Genomic DNA, 22,803 nt, shown 5'->3' on the forward strand with positions numbered 1-22,803 from the left:
TCACAAGAGTTGAAACTGGGTTACTTGAAGAATCCTGTTAAACGTGAGTAGCGTGTTCCGCACATACCTTTTATAAATGCATCGACTGCAAGGCTACCACTACTCGTACGATGTTATGTCACCATTCCTTTATAAAAGACTAGCCTATTCCCGCAGACGTCTCTCAACACGGGCAGAAAGAGGGGGGGGGGATCTAAGGGCTTCCTGTGGAGGTGAGGAACAAACATCTCGACACAGGTAGCCTGCAGCAAGCGCCTGCTGCTCCCATCCGCTGACCCGAGACAGGCGCGAATGTTTTTTTTTTTATTAGTCAGCACCACTAGTCCGGCGATTAACAAAAACGCAGAACAGTTGGGGAGGGTGGGGAGGTGGCCTCAGTTTTTCTTTCTCCTTTTTTTTATAAATTTATTTCCCATTATTAAACTGGTTGTCAGCAGGGGCTCATGAGTTGTCAGTTAATGGAAATGTGCAGTTTTCGGGCCATAAATGTCACAAGGTGGCAAAGGGTTTTTTCGTGAAACTGGATTTGGCCACTTTTCACTGTCAAGAAACGTGAAATTGTCCATTTCGACGTCCGTGAAACGTGATTTAACCATTTTCCGTGAAACGTGATATAGAAGTTTTTTAAAACTTCTTAAAAGTCTCCGTGAATCAAGTTTTAGCTCAAGTTTTGAGTGTGTTGAACGGAGAATCATGTGAGCTTTCAAAAATAGATAGATATGTATTGTCGTATGCGGTAAATACAAATAATTTCGGATTTTGAACGCGGTACTACTGTATTTTCGAGTTTAGGACGCGATATTGGGGTATTTGAAAACGTGAGATGTGAAAAGGCCGTGAAACGTGAAAAAGCCAATTTTCGGGTTCGTGAAACGTGATCCATACCACCCTAATGTCAATCCATTCCTCCTTTTTGAAGCTATTGAATGATTCATTTCATCATAACTATTGTTATCTACGCGCCTAGTATCAACATCGGGTCATGGACTCAAATTTTAAAGAAAAATCGACCAAAAATTTGTATTATCAGTACATCGTAAATCATTTCAGGTAGTTGTTTTCTTTGGAAGTTTTAGAGATGAGTGTCCATAGATAATTAAAACAAGTGGTGTGAGAATAGGGCGCACAAGAACGCATACGACTATGTGCAATATCGGGCATTGTATCTGGTGCATATGAGCCGATAATGCATGGATTGTTATGAGGGCTTATTTGGCGTTGTGTTATGTGAGACTCTAAGCTAGCATTATTGTCAATGTATGCGTTACGCTATTTGTAGCCGAAGGCGAAGGCGACAGAACAAGCGTTAATAGGAAATTCGAGGATAGCAGACACGCGCGTATCCAAAATAAATTCTAACCTGTTTACGAAAAGAAAGAAAAAAGTTGAGCACTATCATCTCAATAACAGAATGAAGATATTAGCTCATACTTTACCTACTCACTCATTTAACATGCTCGACTACAATGGGGCCTGTTACGCAACAGGTACAAAAAGGTCTGGTACCCGCGCATGCATATAGCTTGCGAGAGCTTTTAGCACGACATATAAAAATGCTTAAGACAAAGCACATTTCTGCAAAATTCGGTTTGCAACTAAATTATACCTGACTCTACTTCCCAGCCGCACTGTGCTAGGCGTGACCGTATAAAGCAGGGCTAGGAACCTGGTTATTGTCTCCCTATTGATGCAAGAGTGCCTCTGGTGCCGTTCACTAGATAGTGGTGCTGCCAGCCGTAAAGCTTCAGGCTGTCATACGACGTTTCAGCCTATGTCTCGATATGTCTGCAAGTATGATCTATTTGTCCATTTTATTTGAAATCTGGATGAGGTTCGACCCAGCGCACCTTCTCGGTTTGTTTAGATCACCCGGTCATATAAAATGGCCCTCTCAGTATGGTTAAGAGGTCTTCCACAGCTCACTCATCCCTTCTTAAGGCGGTTGCTCAAGAGCTCTACAAAGGTAATACGTGCAAGAGGGAGAGGAACTCGGACAAAGAGAGTGTGAAGCCCAAATAGGAGAAAATGCATTGAAAGTGCCTTTTGGGCCCCCTCCTGTTAAAAATCCTGGCTACGCCGCCATGTCTAAGTTCTTTGACCTCATCGGCTATCTTTCTAATCTGTCGAGATTTCTCATGGCATCTTTTTATGCCCTCAGCACTTGAGATCAGACAAACAGAAACACTTCACTTAGCTAGGTTTGAGGTTAAGCCTTTAAGACAAAAAAAATCTAGGAGTCAAAGTTCTTACTGATCCAGCTCTTTTTTATCCTTTTTGTACAGTTAAAAAAAAACATTAAATAGGATTTTAATATGCTATTAATCACTAGACACGGCTTGTCTTATGTCGACTTGTCTCATGTTGGCTTGTCTTATGTTGGCTTGTCTCATGTCGACTTGTCTCATCTTGTTGTGTCTCATGTTGGCTTGTCTTATGTCGACTTGACTCATGTCGACTTCTCTCATGTCGACTTGTCTTATGCCGACTTGTCTCATGCCGACTAATGTCTCATGTTGTCTTGTCTCATGTCGACTTCTTTCATGCCGACTTGTCTCATGCCGAGTTGTCTCATGCCGACTAATGTCTCATGTTGTCTTGTCTCATGTCGACTTCTTTCATGTCGACTTTTCTCATGTCGACTTGTCTCATGTCGACTTGTCTTATGTCGACTTCTCTCATGTTGTCTTGTCTCATGTCGACTTCTTTCATGTCGACTTGTCTCATGTCGACTTGTCTTATGCCGACTTCTCTCATGTCGACTTGTCTTATGTCGACTTGACTCATGTCGACTTGTCTTATGTCGACTTCTCTCATGTTGTCTTGTCTCATGTCGGCTTCTTTCATGTCGACTTGTCTCATGCCGACTTGTCTCATGTCGACTTGTCTCATGTGGACTTCTCTCGTGTCGACTTGTCTTATGTCGATTTGACTCATGTCGACTTCTCTCATGCCGCCTTTTCTCATGTTGTTTTGTCTTATGTCGACTTGTCTCATTTCGACTTGCTTGAGATGTATTTGACGAGTGAAGATATAAGAAATATCAATTTAAATTGGTATTTTACGTATGGCAGTTTAGAGTAGAGCTATGCACGAGTTTCTACACGGCAAATCCATTGTATTTTACGTTAATCGCTTTCCATTTTGATAGAAAATGATAAATAGAAATGAATTAATCCTTAATAAATTAAATAAGAGATTTTTCCCCTCAAATATACATATGGTATCACTCACAATAATTGATGCAGTAATAATTAACTAATAAAAACGTCACCTTCATTGATCACTAAGCGTAACGCGAATTGCAGCAGTATCGATTTACTCCGTATCCAAGAAACGTAACTATCTAAACATAACCGCCATTTTAGAAACGGCTATCCCTGATCGGACCGCTAGTTTGTTGTTCGTTTACCCCCAATCACTCGCTTGCTGCTTACACATCATGTCATCAGATGAGGAAAGTGTTGAAGATGACGGTTTGCCTGATTTGGGTGAATACGAGGGTGAGAGAAATGAGCGAGAGGAGAGACATGGTCAAGGGAGGGCAAAACTTCCCAATGGAGACACTTACGAGGGGAGCTACGAGAACGGCAAGCGCCATGGTAAAGGCATCTATCGGTAAGTGGAGGAGAGTACTTATTTGAACAACTAATGGGCAGGTTTTGTGCGAGTTTGCTTTGCACTTTGGGGTAAGATTGTCTTGTTAGTCTTGCTATAACAGAAATCGCTTTTAATAAGTACATCGCTTCTACCGTCACTATAAAATACCCATTAACTTCGTTAATTTTACATGCCGCTTAATGCTAAGGACATTCATGATTGTAAGGACATATGTTAGTGTATTTATTATATTAAAATCGATGGAAAAGTTAATTAATGCTGATCTTTTAATAGCAGTTTTACAATGGAAGAATTAATCAAAGAAACCATATAGAGTCCCTTGAGAATGAGCGCGCGTATAGCTGATCCCCAATTAGATAAACCTAACCAGGTTCCATTATAAGCTTATAACAAATCGCGAAGCGAGGCTCTTTTAGTTTTAAATTTTCCTATATGTGGTTTGCCTTAGCGTGATAGAAATCAGGTTGCCATGGCATCATGAAGCATGACATTTTTGATTACACAAGAATGAGCAGAGGAAATATAGGCATCCACTCCAATATTTGATCAGCGTAATATATTTTCATATTTAAAAATATTCAAACAAATGAAGAGGCAACCAGATTTGATTATAACATGCCCTTGTACACAGATTTAAATGTACATGTAGTACATCTAATTTTCAGTTGAGGCCGTTTGGAGTATTTAAACCCTCAAACGGATAATTTAGAATTACCAATAAAAAACAAGCGAATTATACAAATATTAATATGGTCGCTATTATGAACACAATTTGATTCTGGATTCCAGATAGCATCACTCTAGTGCTTCCGTAGCTATCTGAGCCTCGAGTTCTTAGCATTGTTCTTAGAATTTGGTAAAATTCAGGCTGAATGTGAGTGTATAGAAGAATATAGATTTATGGTCGTTAAACGTCTCTGTTTCGGCTGTTAGGAAAATCGTAGTTGCTCTCGTTTTAGATTTCTTTTCCCAGATTAAACTTTACCCTTCTATTTAAGGTTCAAAAATGGTGCAAGATATATCGGCCACTATTTAGACAACAAGAAAAACGGCGAGGGACTGTTTTACTACCCAGATGGGTCAAAATACGAGGGGTACTGGGTGAACGACCAGAGACACGGATATGGGACCTATACCTACGCAAACAAGGACATCTTTGAAGGAGAGTGGGTCCAAAACAAGCGCCATGGACAGGGCACTTATACGTACGCAGAGACGGGCTCACGTTTTGAGGGGACCTGGTTTCAAGGTCGAATGCAAGGGTCAGGACAATTGGTTCACGCAAACCACAGGTATACCTCTTTCAGGATTAAAAAAAAAATAGTTCCTAGCTCATAGCTCCTGTGTAGGGGTCGAATAGGTTCCTAGGTACCTCACATTCATATATAACAGATTTGTTATCATCATTTAACAAACAGGAATAATGATAACTCTCGTATATTTACCCCATGATGGTAACAGTAAGCGAGAAAAACGGGTTCGATAAAAATTGGGTGGGGGAGAAACCAGTTTTTGGTGAGTTATATTAAAAATTATATATATATAACTCACCAAACAATGATTTCGACTCTGTCAAATTAAAAGTATTAAAAGTAATCTGGTGAAAGATCACAACTATTTTGGTGTTTTGATTATCTAAAAAACTAATGATTACACCAGAATCCCCCGGAATCGCCTTACTGTAGCAGGGCGTGTCGTTTTTGGGACCCAGGGCGTAAAGCGGCCTTCAAATGACAGGGATATAAGCATGGGGGAAGGCAAACTGGATGCGTTGAAGGTATCAGCCCACGAAGTAAACCAAGCCCCTTTCTATCTCATTTCTCGTAGATTTGTTGGCTCGTTCACGGACGATCATCCCAAAGGCCGCGGTAGATACGAGTTCGACCTTGGTTGCGAACAGCGAGGTAAATACACGTGGACCGAGGTGGAGCCAGACGCGGTGAACCAGGAAGACGAGGTCGAGCCCGTCATCATACCGCGATGGAACGGCGAGATGATATGTCATATAGGGGAAGCATAATCAAAGGATACACAAGCGCCAGTCCTATAGAGTTTTAGAGTTCATACATCAGTAGGGGTTAACTGTGCCTCACAGGTATCCCACTTTCTAGGGGTGAATCATTCATATCTACCTCCCAAGCCTCCCCAGATTACATAGCGTGTAAAGTTTGTACAAGTATAGTGCTCTTGTTATTATTCAACGAAATAAACTCGTTGATTTGTATATTGTTTGTTGAGCTAAAACGCTGCTCTCGACAAGCGCTCTAGCCTGCGCATGTTTGAAGTGATGTCTTATTCGTCGCCCAGTCATCCTCGGGAACCCAGGGCGTCGAGATCACAGGCGCGAGACCTCGACGGCCTGGGTACCCGGGAATGCCCCCCAGTGTTCCTACTGTGGCCAGGTTTTCATGTGACGTCATGAAACAGAAGCGTCCCGCGTCCACCAGTTTTACGGCGATAGACTTACATTGTCCATCAGGGCCGTACTGGGTGCCCCCTCCTTCCCCCCAATAGTTTCAAAAGTAGATCAAATGCAATCTACACGCGACTGACTACTGTCTGTCTACAGATTCTACTCCATGTAGCTTAAAATCATGCGTTTGGGCTATATGCACTCTCCGACGACAGATTGTCGCACATGCCCACGGTCCCGGCCATCAATCCTTTCACGTCTCCGGGGACATTTCCGAGAATTTCAAAAAAACCCAAATCGCTTGCCTGTTTGCCTTAAACCCCCTCCCCTCCCCTCCCCCCCCATCACACACACACACGCACACTTTGCCTCCTTCGCTATCTATACGACTACAGGTTCTCAAATACAGAGATTGCGACACAACCCCTTTTAATTAAAGTCTTAGAGCTCGCATACTCCCAGACTTTATTCGGGATACCTGTGTAAATCGATATACAGCCCAAAATCTATTCAGCGGATTCTTAGAACAAAATGGCGGCGAGCAGGAGCTGATGGAGCCGACGAATTCTATAAAGCTGTGAACGACTGGATTGTAACATGACTTCAGATAAAAGTGCAGCCGCTGCTAAAGAATATGCCAAGCAGCTTGGAGATATATTCAAGCATGAATGTGAGCTATCGAGGAAAAAGGAGTGTAAGTTTTTATCTGACGTAACACTTTACCTGACATCGCCGTTTCACTTTATTCTTCTATAACTTTATATATAGTTATATAAAAAATAGGATTACTTGTCAATCCAAGAATAAATTAAGCTTTTCGTGCAACTTTTCTCTAGAGCAAAATTAGTCCCTATCCTAAGTCCTAGATGTGAGAGGTGTGCACATGGGAATGGGAACCTAGCCAGCATAGCTTTCACCCCCCTCACCCACCAAAACTAGTAGTGACCTCCACTTTCTGTGGGTGTACTCAAGTACAGAGCTTTTCATGATATATTTCACCCATTTTTTGGAGGGGGGGGCTAAGGGTTTGTCCACATTATGAAATGCCATGATCTTGGCTTATTTCTAAGTGCAGTTAAGGTAATTCCCTTGAATTTCACTGCGCACCCCTTCTGCGCATGGTGGTGCGCGGTCTGCACATATTAAGTATGCGAGCGTGCCACAGTTGTTTAAGAAAACAAAGCAAAAGGCGCACGTTTTTTTACTTAAAATCGCTTTGACACAAAAACGAAGTCGGTTACTCCCATTTTTTATTTGCTCAAATAGTTAAATACATACGGAAAAATGATATACTGGAAGAAGACGAACAGTTGGCTTGTAGAAGATCGTTTATGTTCTCTTAAATGCCGTAAAAATACTTCAAAATGGTGCTATTTACCATATAAATAGTGGCGAAAACAGTGTCTTTTAGTGCGATCTCTTAAATGTGATTTGTTTTGAACATTAGCTACTACGGGTTATTGTTTAAGAGATCGGTTTTGGCAGCTCGACAAACAGAACTTAATTTTCTAAAGACTAAATTTATAGTTGTGATTTTTCTTCGCACGATCATTAAAAACGCCTCAAAAGCATGCCCCTCTGTTGTGAAAACGAGGTCGGTACACCCATTTTTTATAGCATTTTTTAAAAGCCCTCAACTTCAATATTGTTTATGCCAAGTTTTAAAAAATTCTGGGTTGTAGAACTATTTCAAGGGAATTACCTTAAAGAAGGACCCATGGTTCAAGTCGTCATTCTCGCTAGTCCACATCAAGTGCAGAGCTCCGTAAATATAAAAGAAGCAGAGCCGTAGATTAACTTTGATATTTTCGAAGTTGAAAATGATGTTGTGTATACACAAGGCAATAATGCCAAGCTTCTTAGGAGCAGTTTTCTATGGCAACAACAACAAAAATTAAGATTTAAAATTTTATTAAAAAACAGCCCACACTTGTTTGAAATGACACTATTTTTCAGCACGTTTGCTAAAATAACGAAACCTGAAAACTTATTTGCTTCAAGATCGCTCCATTCTCTATTTCTTATCTGTCCAGTCAACAGAGAAGATTAAAAATATAGTCGTCTTTGCACCATTGATGTTTAGTTAAGACATTATTTCAACTTGATAATATCTCTTTTGGTTCTTTTTATGGAGCTCTGCTCTCGACAAAGTCTAGTGGGAATGACGACGACCAGGCGCGCGCTTTTTATACTGCAGGTCCTTGTTTAAAGAAAAAACATCAAATGCTTGTTTACAGCCTGCCATCAGTTGGCTGAGTTTTACTTGGCAGTAGAAAAAGACGTGCACAAAGCCAAGGACACTTTCAAACTAGCATGTGAAGAGCTTGGTTTGATGGAGAGCTGTTTTGCATTAGGGAACCTGCACCTGACCTCTAAAGGTATTCTTATGAAAAATTTAGAGAACTTCGTTTTTTTGCTTCTTGCTAATGATACAAATGAAATGTGTTTAAGTGTAACAAACCACCTGGTCGCCCTTAGAGGTATTTATGGCGAGAGAATTTTAGCATGATCCTTTTACTTTTGGGAGGGGAACCAGAATTCCTACACAATTCTTTTTTGTCAGGATTTTTTCCAAGTACTGCCCTTTTTTGGATCAGGGTCACATAAAAACTCAAATCAATAAATTCATTCCAAGCAATTTATTTAGAATGTTGAAATAACCTGCTTGTAACTCTACCCAACCACCTTTCCAAACATTATAAATGGCTAACTAAAACCACCTTTTGAAATAAATAGAACTCAAAGACCCAGAGGAGGCCCTGAGACTGTTTGGAATTGCATGTGAAAACAAGCAAGCCGGTGCCTGTAATAACGCTGGTCTCATCTATCAAAGTGGCATTGAACAAACTCACATCAAAAAAGACATTAACAAGGCTATGGAGTTCTTTGGTAAAAGCTGCACTGAGGGAAATAAAAACGGCTGTTTTAACCTGAGTGCCATTTATCTGATGGGACGTGATGGAATCGCCAAGGACATGAAAAAGGCATTTGATTACTCCATGAAGGGATGTCAAATGGGCCACCCTTGGGGTTGTGCGAATGTCAGCCGCATGTATGCACTTGGGGACGGAGTAGCGAAGAATCCTGAAGAAGCTGCAAAATATAAGAAGCTGGCCAAAGAATATTCAGTAACTGAAGTAATATTGTAAATCAAAATTAAATACTTGTGTCAAATAGATTCTTTCTTAAGATGGAAACTAGTGAACAATTAAATAAAAGGACTCTTAAAAACTTTTGTGATGATGTTTATTTTATTCTACATTGACATTACACAGTTCCATCACCATCACTTTATTAAGAAATTGGTATTACGAAAACCATTCAGACATGCAAAATAGTATACATATGCTCTATATGCTCTATATAGCAGCTACACCTGGCTTTCGATGTACAGTATAAGTGCTAATAGGAGAAAAAAGTACAATTCCCTGCTTTTCAATTTAGGCACTTCCACTATATTTGCTTAGTTTTTGGTTTAGAAAATGCTTTTGAAAATAATTGAAATGTTTTCATGCCTAAAAAAATTATTTTAAATTATTCTCAGTGCTAAAATTTTACAACTGAAACTCTTTGAGTTATGAAACATATTCAAATTAATACAATTTTATAATTAGAAGATATCTCATTGAGTTGATGTGAGCTTACTACTGGTGTTAATCTTTTTTCAATATTTTGTAAGAGCTCATTCTATTAGCTGCATTCACCCATATACAAAGTTCCACAGTAATATCAAAGTTTCAAATCTAATCCATTCGTTCTTCATCTTCAATCTCCACATCCTCAGTCAAATATTGTTTCATCCCTGAAGGAATAGGTAATTTATCTACTTTCTTAGTACTGTAAATGAGCTTTAGCTTTTTTCTTATACAAACTTTACACATTTGTAGAAGCGGCATGGGTTTATCTATGGAGAGAAATAAATGAATGTCAGTTGGATAAAGTTGAAGCTCTTGTGAGAGACCACCCTTGGGAACTGAAAATTATGGTTGTTAAATGAGTTGGCTGCTTACGAGAGCACAAACCAGATAGGTGTCTAGAGGGGGGGATTCAGACACCACCCTACTCGTGATGAGATGAGTTTGATACAAATTGACCCCTTGATATGTGTTTTTGGATAGAAAATTTTTTTAGATGGATCTAGTGACCTATTACCAGAGCTAATGGTGCTGATTTAAACTTAATTGATCCATGGTCAGTGAATTACTACTCTAGACCGCACCCTGAATTTTTCTATAGACACCCCAGCATTTGCAGATTCTTGATAATCTGAACCCCAAATCCCATAGAACTCATTTGGCAATTATAGAATCCCTACTAGGAGAAAGCTTGTTTACATACCAGCAGCATCTAAAAGGACATCCAGGCACCCTGTCTGTGCAGTGTCTTTAATAATATCAAATGGAGTCTCGTCCCCTTTTCCAAGTATCCTGGGAGATGCACCATATTGCAAAAGCACAGTCATCAGTGCTACTGCTGTGGGTGGGGGGTGTCGAGCCCTCAATGCTAGGTGGAGTGGGGTGTCGTATACCATGTCTATGGAATTGGGTTTTGCACCAGCATCAAGGAGTAATGTTGTACACAGAACATTACCTTAAGAGAAATGATAGGAGTAAAAATATGTTAGAGTTCCAAAAAGGGGAGGCCAAAGTAAGGATTTCAAGAAAGGGGTAGGGGTTCATCATTCTCTCCTGGATATCTTTGTATTTCTTTATCCACCAATGATAGGAGTGTTTATTTGAACAGCACAAACTGAAAAACATGACCCCTTTGAAGGGTGTTGGGACATTTCTCTGATTCATTTCATTTTTTTTTTTGTTATCATTATAAGACTCTTATGAGCTATTACTATTCAGTAAGTGAAATGCCTGTAGGCTTTACTATTCAGTAATGTGCAATGCTCTTCGGTGTCTATCAACTATTTGTTTTTGTTGATGTGGAATGACTCTTTTGAGCTATTACTGTCTAGTAAGTACAATGCCGTGGGCTTTACTATTTAGTAATGTGCATGACCCTTTCTGACCTGGTTTTTTAACTTTCTTCAGCTTCTGGTGTTCCAAAACTTAACTTACCAAAAGTAAAAAATGCACTATTTCTTTTTCAAGATGAACTACCTTGTTGACAGGCTTCATGAAGAGGAGTCCTCTTCTGTAGATTCTTGTCATTTGGCCGGGCATTTTGTTGAAGAAGCCTGACCAATACATCAGCGTGGCCACGGTATGCTGCCTCGTGCAGGGGGGAGTGACCCCCTGCATTTCGACAGTGAACATCAGCACCAGCATCCAGCAGAACGTTTACACAGTCTAGATGTCCCTTTTGTACAGCAATATGAAGAGGTGACCAAGGAGCACAGCCCTTAACTGAATGATAGAAAATATAGCTATCAATTCCTTTTAAAAGACACACTTGTCAGGCTTGTAGCAAGGGGGACAGTGGAGCTATCTCCTGATACATTCCCAGAAATATTTTGGGAGCAGCTCAACTCGTTGAAACAAAATTTTAGGGATGATAGCCATCACCCAGCCACTTCCAGCCACCACCTCTGAGCCAAAAGAGTTTTCATCGAAATGAAACTTCCTAATAAGATTTTTAAAAGGAATGTATGCTTACAATCAGGTGGGTTGTTTACGGGAGCTCCTTTGGAAACTAAGAGCTTTGCGATGTCCAGGTACCCCTTCTTGCAGGCTTCGTGAAGAGCATGCCAGTTATTATTGCTTTTAATCATGGCACCAGCTTCCAGGAACACCTCAACCATGTTCTTGTGACCATAGAATGCAGCCCACATTAAAGGCGTCCTTCCATATTTGTCAATCACATCCAAATCTGCTTTGTTTCTGATGAGAACCTGCACAGCCTCAAGATAGCCACCTTGTGCTGCCAAATGTATAGGACATTTTCTTCTCCTCTCTGTAAATTTTAGTGAAATTCACACAAGCATGAAATTTAAACATTACTGTGAAAAAAGTCAAGTATTAGATAGACCACAAAAGATGCCAATAATGAGAATGAGGGCTTGACAGGAGTGTGTGTCGCCCTATCACCCCCTTCTTACATGAGGCATTTTTAACCACAAACACCCTGCCTACCCTCCCCCAGGATCCATCCACTACCCTCAAGTTCTAAGAGTTTAAATATCATCTTCCCCGGCAATTAGCTATCAATGTGTATGTATGCAATGTGTGATTATCAGTAGCTCCTGAAAAAAAAAATTAATTAAGTATTTTGAGCTCAGTGTAAATCCAGGATCAGGATAAGGTGTAGCAAAATTCACTAGAACCCCAAAATTCTTCTAAGTTCTTTTCTGTCCATAACGGGAAGGATTACCAGGATAGGCTAAGGGGGAGGGGGTGCGCAGTCATAGGTATCGTATGGAAAAAGAACAGTATTAAAAGATTCCTTGCACCCTGCCCAACCCCCTGTGTACATGCCTGTCTAAGGATATGGATCATTTAGCACCTCTAGATCTGCTACTGCTAAAAAGTCTTCAATGTATCAATCAACTCTATACTGCCCTACCTGTCTTGTTTATATCTGCTCCTTTTTCTAACAAAAATTGAATGCAGTCCACAAAGCCACCACGTGCCGCCATGTGTAGTGATGTCATTCCCCAACCATCAATGACATCTGGGTGGATTTTCTTAGCCTCAAAAATTAGTTTTACCTTTAAAAACACATTCAATAAAAATAAGTTGTGAAAGATGAAATTAAGTATAGAGTTACCTAAACTAAATGGAAGTTTTAGCCTTAGGGCATTTTAGAACGCAACAAAACCCTACTTGCATTGAAGTTACTGTCAATCAAATCTGTGATTTTTGCTGCCAATAGGTGAGCGTGCACTAACATACCATATGACATTTTGGGTGGAAACTTGTGCATACCCTGGCTTTTAGCCACAAAATAACTACAAAAAAGCAACTTATTATTCAGTGCATATGTAGCCACAAGTTTCCACCCAAAATGTCATATGTAAGTTCCTTTGTCAGAAAGGGCTTACTTTCATTGAAAGATTTTATTGTTGTGCTGCTCTGTGGTGTGACCAGCACTGCCATTTCTATGATTTCTGCTTGAATTTGCCACTCTCACATGACTTTTTAGTGTCAGTTGCCTATTGCCTGGCCTAGATTGCCATTGTAGCATGTGTCGCACTTTTAAGCCTTTCTAAGGTAGCCTAGATCATGCTCCTGACTAGATATTTTCAGCAAGTCAGCAATTTTCAAAAATCAATAAAAAAATAAGTAAAAAATACAACTTCACCAAATGAAAACATTATAATAGAAAATACAAAAAAATTCAAAGCAATTAATCAAGTAAGCTTTGGTTGATACATCATATCCAATGGACAATGAAAAATTTCTAAGCATTTTCATCAAGTAAGCTTAAGTTACTTATAAATAATGTAACTTAACTTATAAGTTAAGTTATAAGTTAAGTAATGTAACTTAACTTATAAGCTTAAGTTGAGTTAACACACAACAATGACAACACAGAAAATACCAAGTACACAAATATTTCAAATTACCGTGGCAAGATCACCATTTTCAGCAGCTTCGTGGAATTGTTTTACACCAGTCTCGTTTCTACTGGCTAATACTTGTTGCAAGGTACGCACAGGGCGACTAGTAAAAAGTGGATCCTCTTCCATAGTAAAGTCTTCTTAAAATAATTCTTGACCCCAGCTATAGTTTGACTAAGTCAAATCGTCCCAACGAATAATCGGATCTTGTCCCAATATTAGTATCAATACTATGAGCTCTCCAGCCACTGATTACTTTAAATGTGTTCTGAGAGCTTATCCGAATAGTTTTTTCAGTGCAATATGAATCAGCGAAGCGATGTTTAGAGAAGAAAAAGAAGCTTCGATCATCGACGAAAATATTATCATGGGAAATACCACTGTACTATTTTATTACTGCAGGCTCGTAAAAACGAAATGACAGACATCATGCCCTTATAAGGGTATGTGATTTATCACAGATCACAGCAGCCCTATTGATATATAGCTATAGGATTATATTGATATAACGGTAAACATTGTACGAAAATTATGAAATAATTTCGAAACAACATCGAAAAGAATGATGTTGTCCTGGAAATTTCAGCCTTCTACAACTCGGGCCTCCCATAGCTCGAATCGAGGAGTTGTTAGCCTGCTAGCCGGCTCTCCTGTGTGTTTTCGTTGTTCAGAATCCCCGTGGCGCATCGCCACAGGAATCCCGACACCCCCAAAACAGGAATTTCCGAATTAACCCACTGGAGAGCCGGATAAGGCGTTGTTACCGAGGCCTATTTTGTCTAGCAATTCCGCCTCCCGACCGCTTTTTAACCCACCGTCCCCCTCATGGTAGCTAAAATCCAGTTTTCTAGCATACACCTATTTCACAAAAGGTTGTCAGTGCAAATGGCAAATGGCTTATGGGTACTAATTATTTGTAAAATCAAAGGTGTTAAATAAACTCCAGCAATGTCAGAGCCAAGCATTGGTAACCTTTAATGGAAATTGTTTTGATTTATCCGAGACGCATGGTTACTTCCGTTCGTGGATCTGCCAATTGCCAATCGCCATTTGCACTAACAACCTTTATTGAAATAGGTGTAAACAATTAAAGGCGACCGGACCTCGTTTTATACTTATCTCGTAACATTGTGTCGCATGATTATTTTAGGCACGCAATTAGACATTTTCCAAAGAGAAGCGTCATCACCATCAGAGATCTATTTGTACACGAAGGATTTTCCCTAGAGACTTAACAATATTTGGTACAAGAGCAGTGGAATTCAACAAAAAGTCTGATTTCCCATAATATTGGTCATAATTTTTAATATCCCTGATTTTATTTAGAAGAAGACCAGTAGCAGCAGCCAGGTCAATCAGATCAGATACCGGCGCTTGAAATGGCTTGGTCATGTCCTCCGCATGGACCAACAGAGGATACCAAAGATTGCCCTGCATTGGACACCAGCAGGAAGGCGGAAACCCGGTAGGCCAAAGACCACCTGGCGGAGAACAATTGCATCTGAATTAAAAGATCTTGGCCCAGTTGGGGACAGGCAGAGTACCTTGCCTGCAACCGTCAAGAATGGAGGCGAACTATTACTATGGCCTGATGTCTCACCAGGGATGATGAGGCGTACGTAAGTAAGTAAGTAAGTAAGTAAATTAGTATCCATAAAGTGAGGGTGAACCCTGTTTGTCTGTCTAAACATCAATTGCATGGTAATGAAAAGCACGCCATATAACAAATACCTCAACAAATTTATTCGTTTTCAATCTGGTATCAAAATATTATAATGATATGTAATATAATAACTCTTACAAGGTTATTCCTCATTCTAAAAAGGTCAGTCATGTCTGCATGAATCGTTCACTAGAGAAAATATAATACCGCCGTACAAGATTGGCGAGTGGACTTCATGTTTGACGAGGACCATGGCGCATCCGGAGACACCTCGCGATATACCCTCCCCTTGCGAAAATGTAAAGTTCCTGCGTTTCTTCATCTTTGTAGCTTTCCTCAAACAAGAGTTTTTCATGATGTTTTGAATCCCGCAATACAACATTAAACGTGTGATATACATCCGTATCAAAAAAGTCTACTTCTACAGAAATCCACAAAAAAAGTACACCATCTTGATCCTCTGTTACATAATTCAGAAAAATACACTTCATTTTTTGCATGCACATTTCTCAAATCGTTATTCTGCATGCGTATTTTTTATTTACTTATTTACAAAACCAAATAAGACGCAATTAGTGATAGACCCCTACAAGGTCCTATACTTCTACTGACGGGCTATAAATGGTTGTTCTCCTCGTCTGCGATGACCTCCATGACTTTCCTCAGAACCTGCTTGCAGTAGATAAGTCTCCCGATGACCTCCCAGGATACGGTGTCCTGGTTCAGCTCGCTAAGAAGTCGACTAGTACTCTCGCGATGTTCGTTAATGTAGATGAACAAGGCATTGTCTTCACCAGGGATCAGCACCACTTTGGTGTGGTCTTTGAAGAAGTTCACCTAAAGAAGGAAATACATTAGGTAACAACGTAGCTACTTCTCTCTCCCTTAACCGGTCAAACAAAAGCATAAAAAACAATTTCAGCCTTGTAAACGTATGCGAGAAAGAATTGTGGTTACTAGGGTACATACCTGCATTGCTCCGTTGCTAAGGTACATCACCATGGTGATGTCTGTGCGAAACCAGATGTCGATAAAAGGGATGCTGTCCGGGTGCGATGGGATCACATCAGCGGGGTCGCCACCCTGGGGAAGCGCACAAAAGCAAAAGATATATGTTACATATTGAACGCAACGAGCACGTTACTGAAAAGGAGGGAACTCTAGCCTGGGCCGTTATAAAAAGCAATGCACCTAAACTATTGCACAACAGGAATGATATAGAGGACTGTACAGCTATTAAGCGACGCCTAACTGAACCATCGCACAACAGGGAGGATATAGACTATCACACAACATATTAAGCGACGAGTAACTGAACTAGCAACACATTAGGGAATAGAGGGCATCTATTAGGCAAAACGATTTAGAGAACTGCGCACGATTAAGGCGAGGACGAGTAGGAAGGCAACGCAGACACCTCAGGTGATACGTAGCTAAACCACAATGGTGGGGGTAGGGGAACAAGGCTGCGCAACTATAAGGTGACGCTTTATTGAACTAGCGAACATAAAGGGGAAACAGACGCCGTATTTCTTGGTGACACATAACTAAACTAGCACAAGCTAGGAATAAGTAAGAGGACTTTGTGTACATTCATCGCACAGATAGCCGTTGGTTAAAGGCACTCACCTTAAGTAGATGCTTATCCATGTAATTTGCAAAGTATGTGAGAAGAGTGACTTTTGAGTGGAGGTTACTGGGAACATAACTAGTAGAAAATCTCAGCAGCGGCTGATCTTCGTCGCGATAACATATACTCCTGGAAGAAAACAAAAAGGAAGGGAAGATTATTAGGACGCATTCCAAAATTCCTTTTTTCTGCCTTTATTTCTGTCAAGTGTTCGTCTTGTTTTGCGTAGGACACGCTGGGACGTAACGAAATAAAAATAGACGCACGAAATAGTGAAGAAAAATTCTTAATCACTTCCATGGCATGTTTATTTGAATTTGTGATATTCCGCCAAAAATAGGTGGTGTCTGTAGTATCACGGGCTACTCTGAACTCTGACACGCCATTCTGACCTCTGTCACGCTACTCTGACCTCTGCCACGCCTCTCTGACCTTTGTCACGTCACTCTGACCTTTGTCACGCCACTCTGATCTCTGTCACACCACTATGACCTCTGTCACGCAATGGGTGACTGCTATGCCATTCAAGACGGAGAGGGTGTTATTGCCTTTCTCATAATCTTCCCTCTCTCCTCCTCCCTGCCCCCTCTCTGACGCCACAGCGTATCAACGCAAGAACGTTTACCTTTTATCCGAGGCCAATGCAATCTTGCTGCAGTCGTTGAATCGAACTGTGACACAACCATCAGAGAGCTGCGCCCCGAACCCGTACTTGTTACTGTAGTCTACCCACTTGGCGATGAAAACCTCAGCAAACTCCTCCCTGTCCTTGTTGTTCTGGTGGTTTTTGGCATCGTCCCGGGAGAGTAGTGGCTTGGCCACACCCTGAAGCTTGGTGTTACACATATCGTTGGACTTGTCTTGGTAGCTGTGCTCTAAGTGCTGCAAACACGTGGAGAGATGCACGTAAAGTCCTTCCGGGGAAAAGTACTTCTGGGAGTTATCTAAAAACAAGTACAAATGGAACCTGTTAACCGGGCACGAGCTGCACAATGAAAATAATAAAAAAAAACAGAAGACAAGGAGTTACAATGCCTATGATAAATTGTGTGCTTGTAATAGTTGGACCCCTTCCCTTCCTTCTCTAAATAAGTCTAACGATAATAACTATAATATTTTATTGATTTCTAGCGCGTTCTAATATGACAGGATTATCGAACGCGCTCATTTATTGTCCCAGAACTTGTCTGTTACCAATGACTTATTCACTAGCTTTCAGCCATAGAATGTGGTAGACTTCTATTGGCGACCGTTTTTCGATGCCTCCGTTAACCTATTGGTCTCCTTTGCAGCCATCCTTAGTGTCAGTTAGAAAACACTTTTCTCGCAAGGAGGGATTTTAGACTAACCCGTTAACTCTTTTGCTACCCTCCTGCTTATTAGCTGATTCGTAGCATTAACGAATGCTAAAACCGGGCCTACCATCGCTCTAGTCCACTTCCCCCCCTCTCTCTATAGTATCTACTCCGTATTTCTTGTCGATTGAATCTGAATGTCCTTACCCAAATTCATATTTCCGTTTTTCACCGTCTCGTTTTCATCCTTCGCATGCCCGTTTATGTATCTCTTGTCGCTGGAAATTGGTACTTTTTGTTCTTGTTCCTCCTTTTCATCAGCGTTTATTCTCAATTTTCGATTTAGGGCTTGTGAGAGAAGAACATGCTCCTTCTTCGAGTCTGCAGTGCTCCGCTTTTCATAGTCCGACCACTTAGGAGTGCCGCATAAACAGGTCAGCGGTAATTCGTTGGGTAGAAAACCTTTTGCAAAGAAATCGTCGCTGAAAATATCAGAAAGCTTCGGCCGGTTTTCGGGATTAGCGTGGAGCATTCGTTGGATTAACCGAGCGGCCGAATCGGACACTCGGGAAGGTATCGTATAATCGTTATTTCGAATCCTACGGTAGGTTTCTCTGAGTGATTTGGTCTCGAATGGCGGATGGCCTACAAGCATTGTGTACCTAGAATGAAAAACGGATTATGATTCCTGGTCGAGATGTACAAATTCATATCGTGAATATCGCTCTAAGCCCTTTGACTCACATGACACACCCTAGTGCCCAGGTATCCACTTCGTAACTATGTCCCTCCTTTGATAGAACTTCAGGTGCAATATAGTTAGGCGTTCCACACATGGTTCTAAAATAAAAAACAAAGCATTACAATTATTGGAAATACCTTAATCTATAAGTTCTTATACAATGTACCAAAATAAAATCTTCCCTTTTAGGTGCAAAACCTTTTTTTGTATTTTCGACAACCTTCCTTGTACACTTTAAAGATTGATTTAAATGCGCAGATTTGTCGAGCCCATTTCGTGTATCATTCGGTGTCGGCCCGATTTCATAAAATCTGACGCGATTCAAGAAATTTCTGATGTTGAGCATTTGTCATTAGCTGTTGTCTTACGGAACTAAACAGACGCCGGACAAATCGACATGACAATGTCCGACTAGCATTGCGTGTAATTTCGCCTTCATAGAGGCGTACAATGTCAGATTCTCTCCTTACCTTATCTTGTATTCGTCAGGTTTGAGTCTGACCGCCAGACCGAAGTCCCCCAGACGTAGCTCCATATTGCTATTAATGAAAAAGTTGCCGACCTTGATATCGCGATGGATCACTCGCTGCTCGTGGAGATACGAACACGCCTCGATCGCCTGCTGCATGAAGAATCTGACTTCCGGTTCCGTCAGCTTGCCGCGTGTTTTCAACATCTGCACAAGGGACTGGGGAGGAAGGGAGGTCACGTGGCCATAGAGGTAATGGCATTTCGTAGCCGAGAGCAGAGCGGGTCATAGTCGTATTCCAGTTTTCACTTTCTGGCACTCGTACAAGTTGAAAGAGGCTCGCAGAGAATCCCTTACTATGTCTATCCCAGAATTTAATGCGTGCCAGAAAAAAACTTAGAACCTTAGAACCATTTGTACGACTATCTCGTACATCTTTTTCTTTTTTACTTTTTGAGTTGCCCCTATACTTAGCGACTTATTTTAATAACCCAGCGTGGCGAACCTGCCTCGGCCCGAAAGGATTGTAAGATCTTTTTTTCTGAGGTGAGAAGTTTATGAAAGCACCTGATTATGGCAGCTTTAGAGGCATGCGCACGCACGTAGAATATCATAATCGCGGACAATCTCCTACCTTCCTACTACACAGCTCAAGAAGAATGTAGAAATTCATCTCGTCCTGAAAGCTACCGTGGAAACCGACCACATAGTGATGGCGAAGGGTCCGGTGAAGCTCAATCTCCATTTCGATCTGTCAATCGCAAAGATTGGTAAGTCATTATGAGAAAGCAAGTACTTGATATTATTCAAGATCAAGGGGTCATCCGCGAGTGGTGAACAACTCCATTTGACCATCTACAGCTAGCAGTATATCACCCTTAGTGCAGTTGCCATTTTTTTTTTCAACAAATATCCCTTTTCATAAACAAGTCAGTTTTACGAATTATACTCGAATGAATAGTGCTTATTCCTATTCTTTTTAATAAGTTTGAGCGAGTTCTAATTTGTTCGGACTTGATTCAGTTGATTACCTTGCGGTATTCCTTAGTGGACTTGGAAAGGCGCTTCTTAGGCACGACCTTGAGTGCGTATATCTTATTGGTGGACATGTCCGTAACTTCGTAGACGCGAGCAAAACCACCCTACAAACCATAGACAATTTAACACACTTTACTATATAGTAAATCACACATAAAACCAAGACTGTTACTTTATGGGTATGGGTGGGGTTCTTGTGCGGATTACGCCACCCTTTATTACAAATAATACCCCAGCATTGGACGATGGAGACGAATAACCCTGTGAAAGAGTGCCTTCTGCCCCGATACTTGCTTAAACAATAAAAAAACTAATCAAAAGAAGCCTCATACAATATTATGTAATCTTGTACTTACAGTCGAACCTCTATTAAGCGGTCATTCAACGATCACTTCTCTCTCACATTTAATGTACAGTTGACCCCAATGAAGCGGTCACTTCTATCAAGCAGGTGTGGTAACCATGAGACGGTCCCGTTAGCCAACTTTCATTGCCGCGCCAAAGCTGCCGCATTTTGTAGTTCCATTTTGCCAGATGTTCTCTAATAACTCAAATCTAATATCTAGATTTCGGTCATTATTACCATAGCGGTCAATTGGCCAAGTCCGGACGGTGACCGCTTAATAGAGGTTCTACTGTATTTATTTTAGCCAGCAATGCATATACATGGCCTTAAATTAAGACGACGTTTGTAATGCCAGGACAATTCCAAGGGAAGATCGTTTTCGTTAAAAATATGAGGGAGTTAGTTAGGATGCTGTGTTTTTCTACAGAAAAACGAAATCAGCTTATGGTCTATCAATAAGGAGCCGAAATATTAAGCATAAAAATAAAAATTCTCCACAATCTCAAAATCTAATTATTGGGAAGATAAAGTTACTAGTCGTTGCTGTTAATCGTAATATTAAAATTATGACTTGCGTAAATTTCTTTATTGAAAACTGTTTCTTTTGACTATGTATGGATTTTTTGTTTGTTTCTACTCTGAACGTGATAAATTCTACCCGTTTTAAGCTTAAACAAGAAACCACTTGTTCCTTGAAGATAAATTAAATACCTTCCTAGAAGATTAAAATGCTTAACTGAAAACATCAACTACGGTAGAGGCGCTATGATCTGATTATAACCAAAAAGAATATCATTATGGTGTATTCAAATAACCGATAACTGAACCATACTGAAATAAAAAATAAAACAAACCTAGTTCCGTGCATTTTATTTATCATAGGTTATTCCGTTGTAAAATAATTTATCGGCTAACTCCAAGCTCCAATTACCCTTTTTATTCCGCAGCAATAAATTAATTGCTTTGGCTACCTTCATTGGTTAAATTACATACCGTACAATGCAATTGAATCTGGGCAACCATAGACACTTATTGCATTTCCAAATTTATTGGTATTTCTAGTTTCGTCCTCAAAATAAAGAAAATAATAGCAATGAAAAGCCAGGGATTGATGTCAGCTTTTAATGAACGTGTAAGGTATAAGGTTCAAGAAAGTGTTTTCTAGGCTACTGCTCTTACCTTCCCAAGTAATCGCCCTCGGAAGTACCGCCGGCCATTGCCGTTGTCTATAACCTTAGGAACATCTGGCAGCGGCGACTCTTTAGGTGACCTTCCTTTGACTTTGCAGCTATCCGGCGTCTTTTGGACTTCATTGCTAGGCTGTAAAGAGAGCTGTGAACCATTGCTAGTCATATTACCAGCCTTAGCACTAAATTCCCGCCCGGTTTAACATTGCTACGGTTCGATTCTTAGTGAAAGAGATACTTTTCAAATACCATGGATCTCTCGATGGGCTGGTGGCTACCTGTAGAATGGCGGCCTCTGATTGGTCGACGACCCCGCGCCTAAAACCGTCATGCACTGATGCAAGCCTACACAAATTGCGCGCGCTCGGGTCCGAAAAGAATTCTCATGTACACGAATGATAATTATTATAACGTGAATAAATTTGTGCTGCAACGTTCACGACAATCTTCTTTTTTGGCGTGGTATTTCAAGCAAATGATAGAATCACCGATCAAACGGGGAGTGACAATTGGCAAAATTATCAATTATCTACCTATCGTTTCTAGTTTTAGATATGCGCAATAACTTGCCACACCCGAAAAATTAATTAAAAAACTAAATGTTTTGAAGATGCGTAAAGATGGCACGTCTCAAGATTAATTTTATTAGAGATTATTAGACACTGTAGATAAGCATGCAATGCTGTACCCCAAAAAGAGCGTATATTTTGTTATATTTGAAGGTACACGGACTCATTGCTTGGAATTTGATGAATCTGTATGTATATGCCCGTTTTGTATTGACTGCACATGCCACCAAAAAATCCAACGGCCGTAAAGATTTATCAGGGGGGAGGGGGAGGGGGAGCTTAAAAGTAAAAAAATATTCTAGGTACCAGAGGGGTAAATAACG

At 40.5% G+C, this 22,803-nt stretch overlaps 5 protein-coding genes across 6 annotated transcripts; 2 read left to right on the forward strand and 3 right to left on the reverse strand.

The window, feature by feature from the left end:
* Window positions 1-2,577: 2,577 nt before the first annotated feature.
* On the reverse strand, window positions 2,578-2,994 carry LOC125565909 (spermidine/spermine N(1)-acetyltransferase-like protein 1). The gene has a single exon (XM_048728407.1). The coding sequence runs from the start codon at window positions 2,992-2,994 to the stop codon at window positions 2,578-2,580; it is 417 nt and encodes a 138-aa protein (XP_048584364.1).
* A 323-nt stretch (window positions 2,995-3,317) lies between these two features.
* On the forward strand, window positions 3,318-5,842 carry LOC5504870 (radial spoke head 1 homolog). The gene is made up of 3 exons (XM_001625689.3): window positions 3,318-3,615; window positions 4,617-4,910; window positions 5,446-5,842. The coding sequence occupies exons 1-3, from the start codon at window positions 3,440-3,442 to the stop codon at window positions 5,636-5,638; spliced, it is 663 nt and encodes a 220-aa protein (XP_001625739.2). The 5' UTR covers window positions 3,318-3,439; the 3' UTR covers window positions 5,639-5,842.
* Window positions 5,843-6,533: 691 nt separating this feature from the next.
* LOC5504874 (cytochrome c oxidase assembly factor 7B) lies at window positions 6,534-9,264 on the forward strand. The gene is made up of 3 exons (XM_001625690.3): window positions 6,534-6,725; window positions 8,269-8,409; window positions 8,768-9,264. The coding sequence occupies exons 1-3, from the start codon at window positions 6,629-6,631 to the stop codon at window positions 9,178-9,180; spliced, it is 651 nt and encodes a 216-aa protein (XP_001625740.2). The 5' UTR covers window positions 6,534-6,628; the 3' UTR covers window positions 9,181-9,264.
* On the reverse strand, window positions 9,264-13,921 carry LOC116612481 (ankyrin repeat domain-containing protein 29). Its single transcript, XM_032373209.2, has 6 exons — window positions 13,548-13,921; window positions 12,545-12,689; window positions 11,639-11,935; window positions 11,143-11,388; window positions 10,370-10,621; window positions 9,264-9,935 (listed from the first exon to the last, which is right to left on the reverse strand). Exons 1-6 carry the CDS (start codon window positions 13,668-13,670, stop codon window positions 9,775-9,777), a joined length of 1,224 nt encoding a protein of 407 aa, XP_032229100.2. The 5' UTR covers window positions 13,671-13,921; the 3' UTR covers window positions 9,264-9,774.
* Window positions 13,922-15,262: 1,341 nt separating this feature from the next.
* LOC5504879 (serine/threonine-protein kinase PLK1) lies at window positions 15,263-22,184 on the reverse strand. 2 transcript variants are annotated; one of them, XM_032373208.2, is made up of 11 exons: window positions 21,904-22,046; window positions 21,718-21,793; window positions 20,372-20,482; window positions 19,975-20,091; window positions 19,342-19,559; window positions 18,874-18,969; window positions 18,337-18,791; window positions 17,460-17,778; window positions 16,834-16,963; window positions 16,174-16,287; window positions 15,263-16,041 (listed from the first exon to the last, which is right to left on the reverse strand). In XM_032373208.2, exons 2-11 carry the CDS (start codon window positions 21,745-21,747, stop codon window positions 15,820-15,822), a joined length of 1,812 nt encoding a protein of 603 aa, XP_032229099.1. In that variant the 5' UTR covers window positions 21,748-21,793; window positions 21,904-22,046; the 3' UTR covers window positions 15,263-15,819. The 2 variants fall into 2 exon arrangements, with proteins under 2 accessions (XP_032229099.1, XP_032229098.1); XM_032373207.2 differs by lacking the exon at window positions 21,718-21,793 and having other exon boundaries at window positions 21,904-22,184.
* Between the last annotated feature and the right edge of the window lie 619 nt (window positions 22,185-22,803).

Source organism: Nematostella vectensis, chromosome 1, assembly GCF_932526225.1.
Source record: "Nematostella vectensis chromosome 1, jaNemVect1.1, whole genome shotgun sequence".
Classification (NCBI taxonomy): Eukaryota; Metazoa; Cnidaria; class Anthozoa; order Actiniaria; family Edwardsiidae; genus Nematostella; species Nematostella vectensis.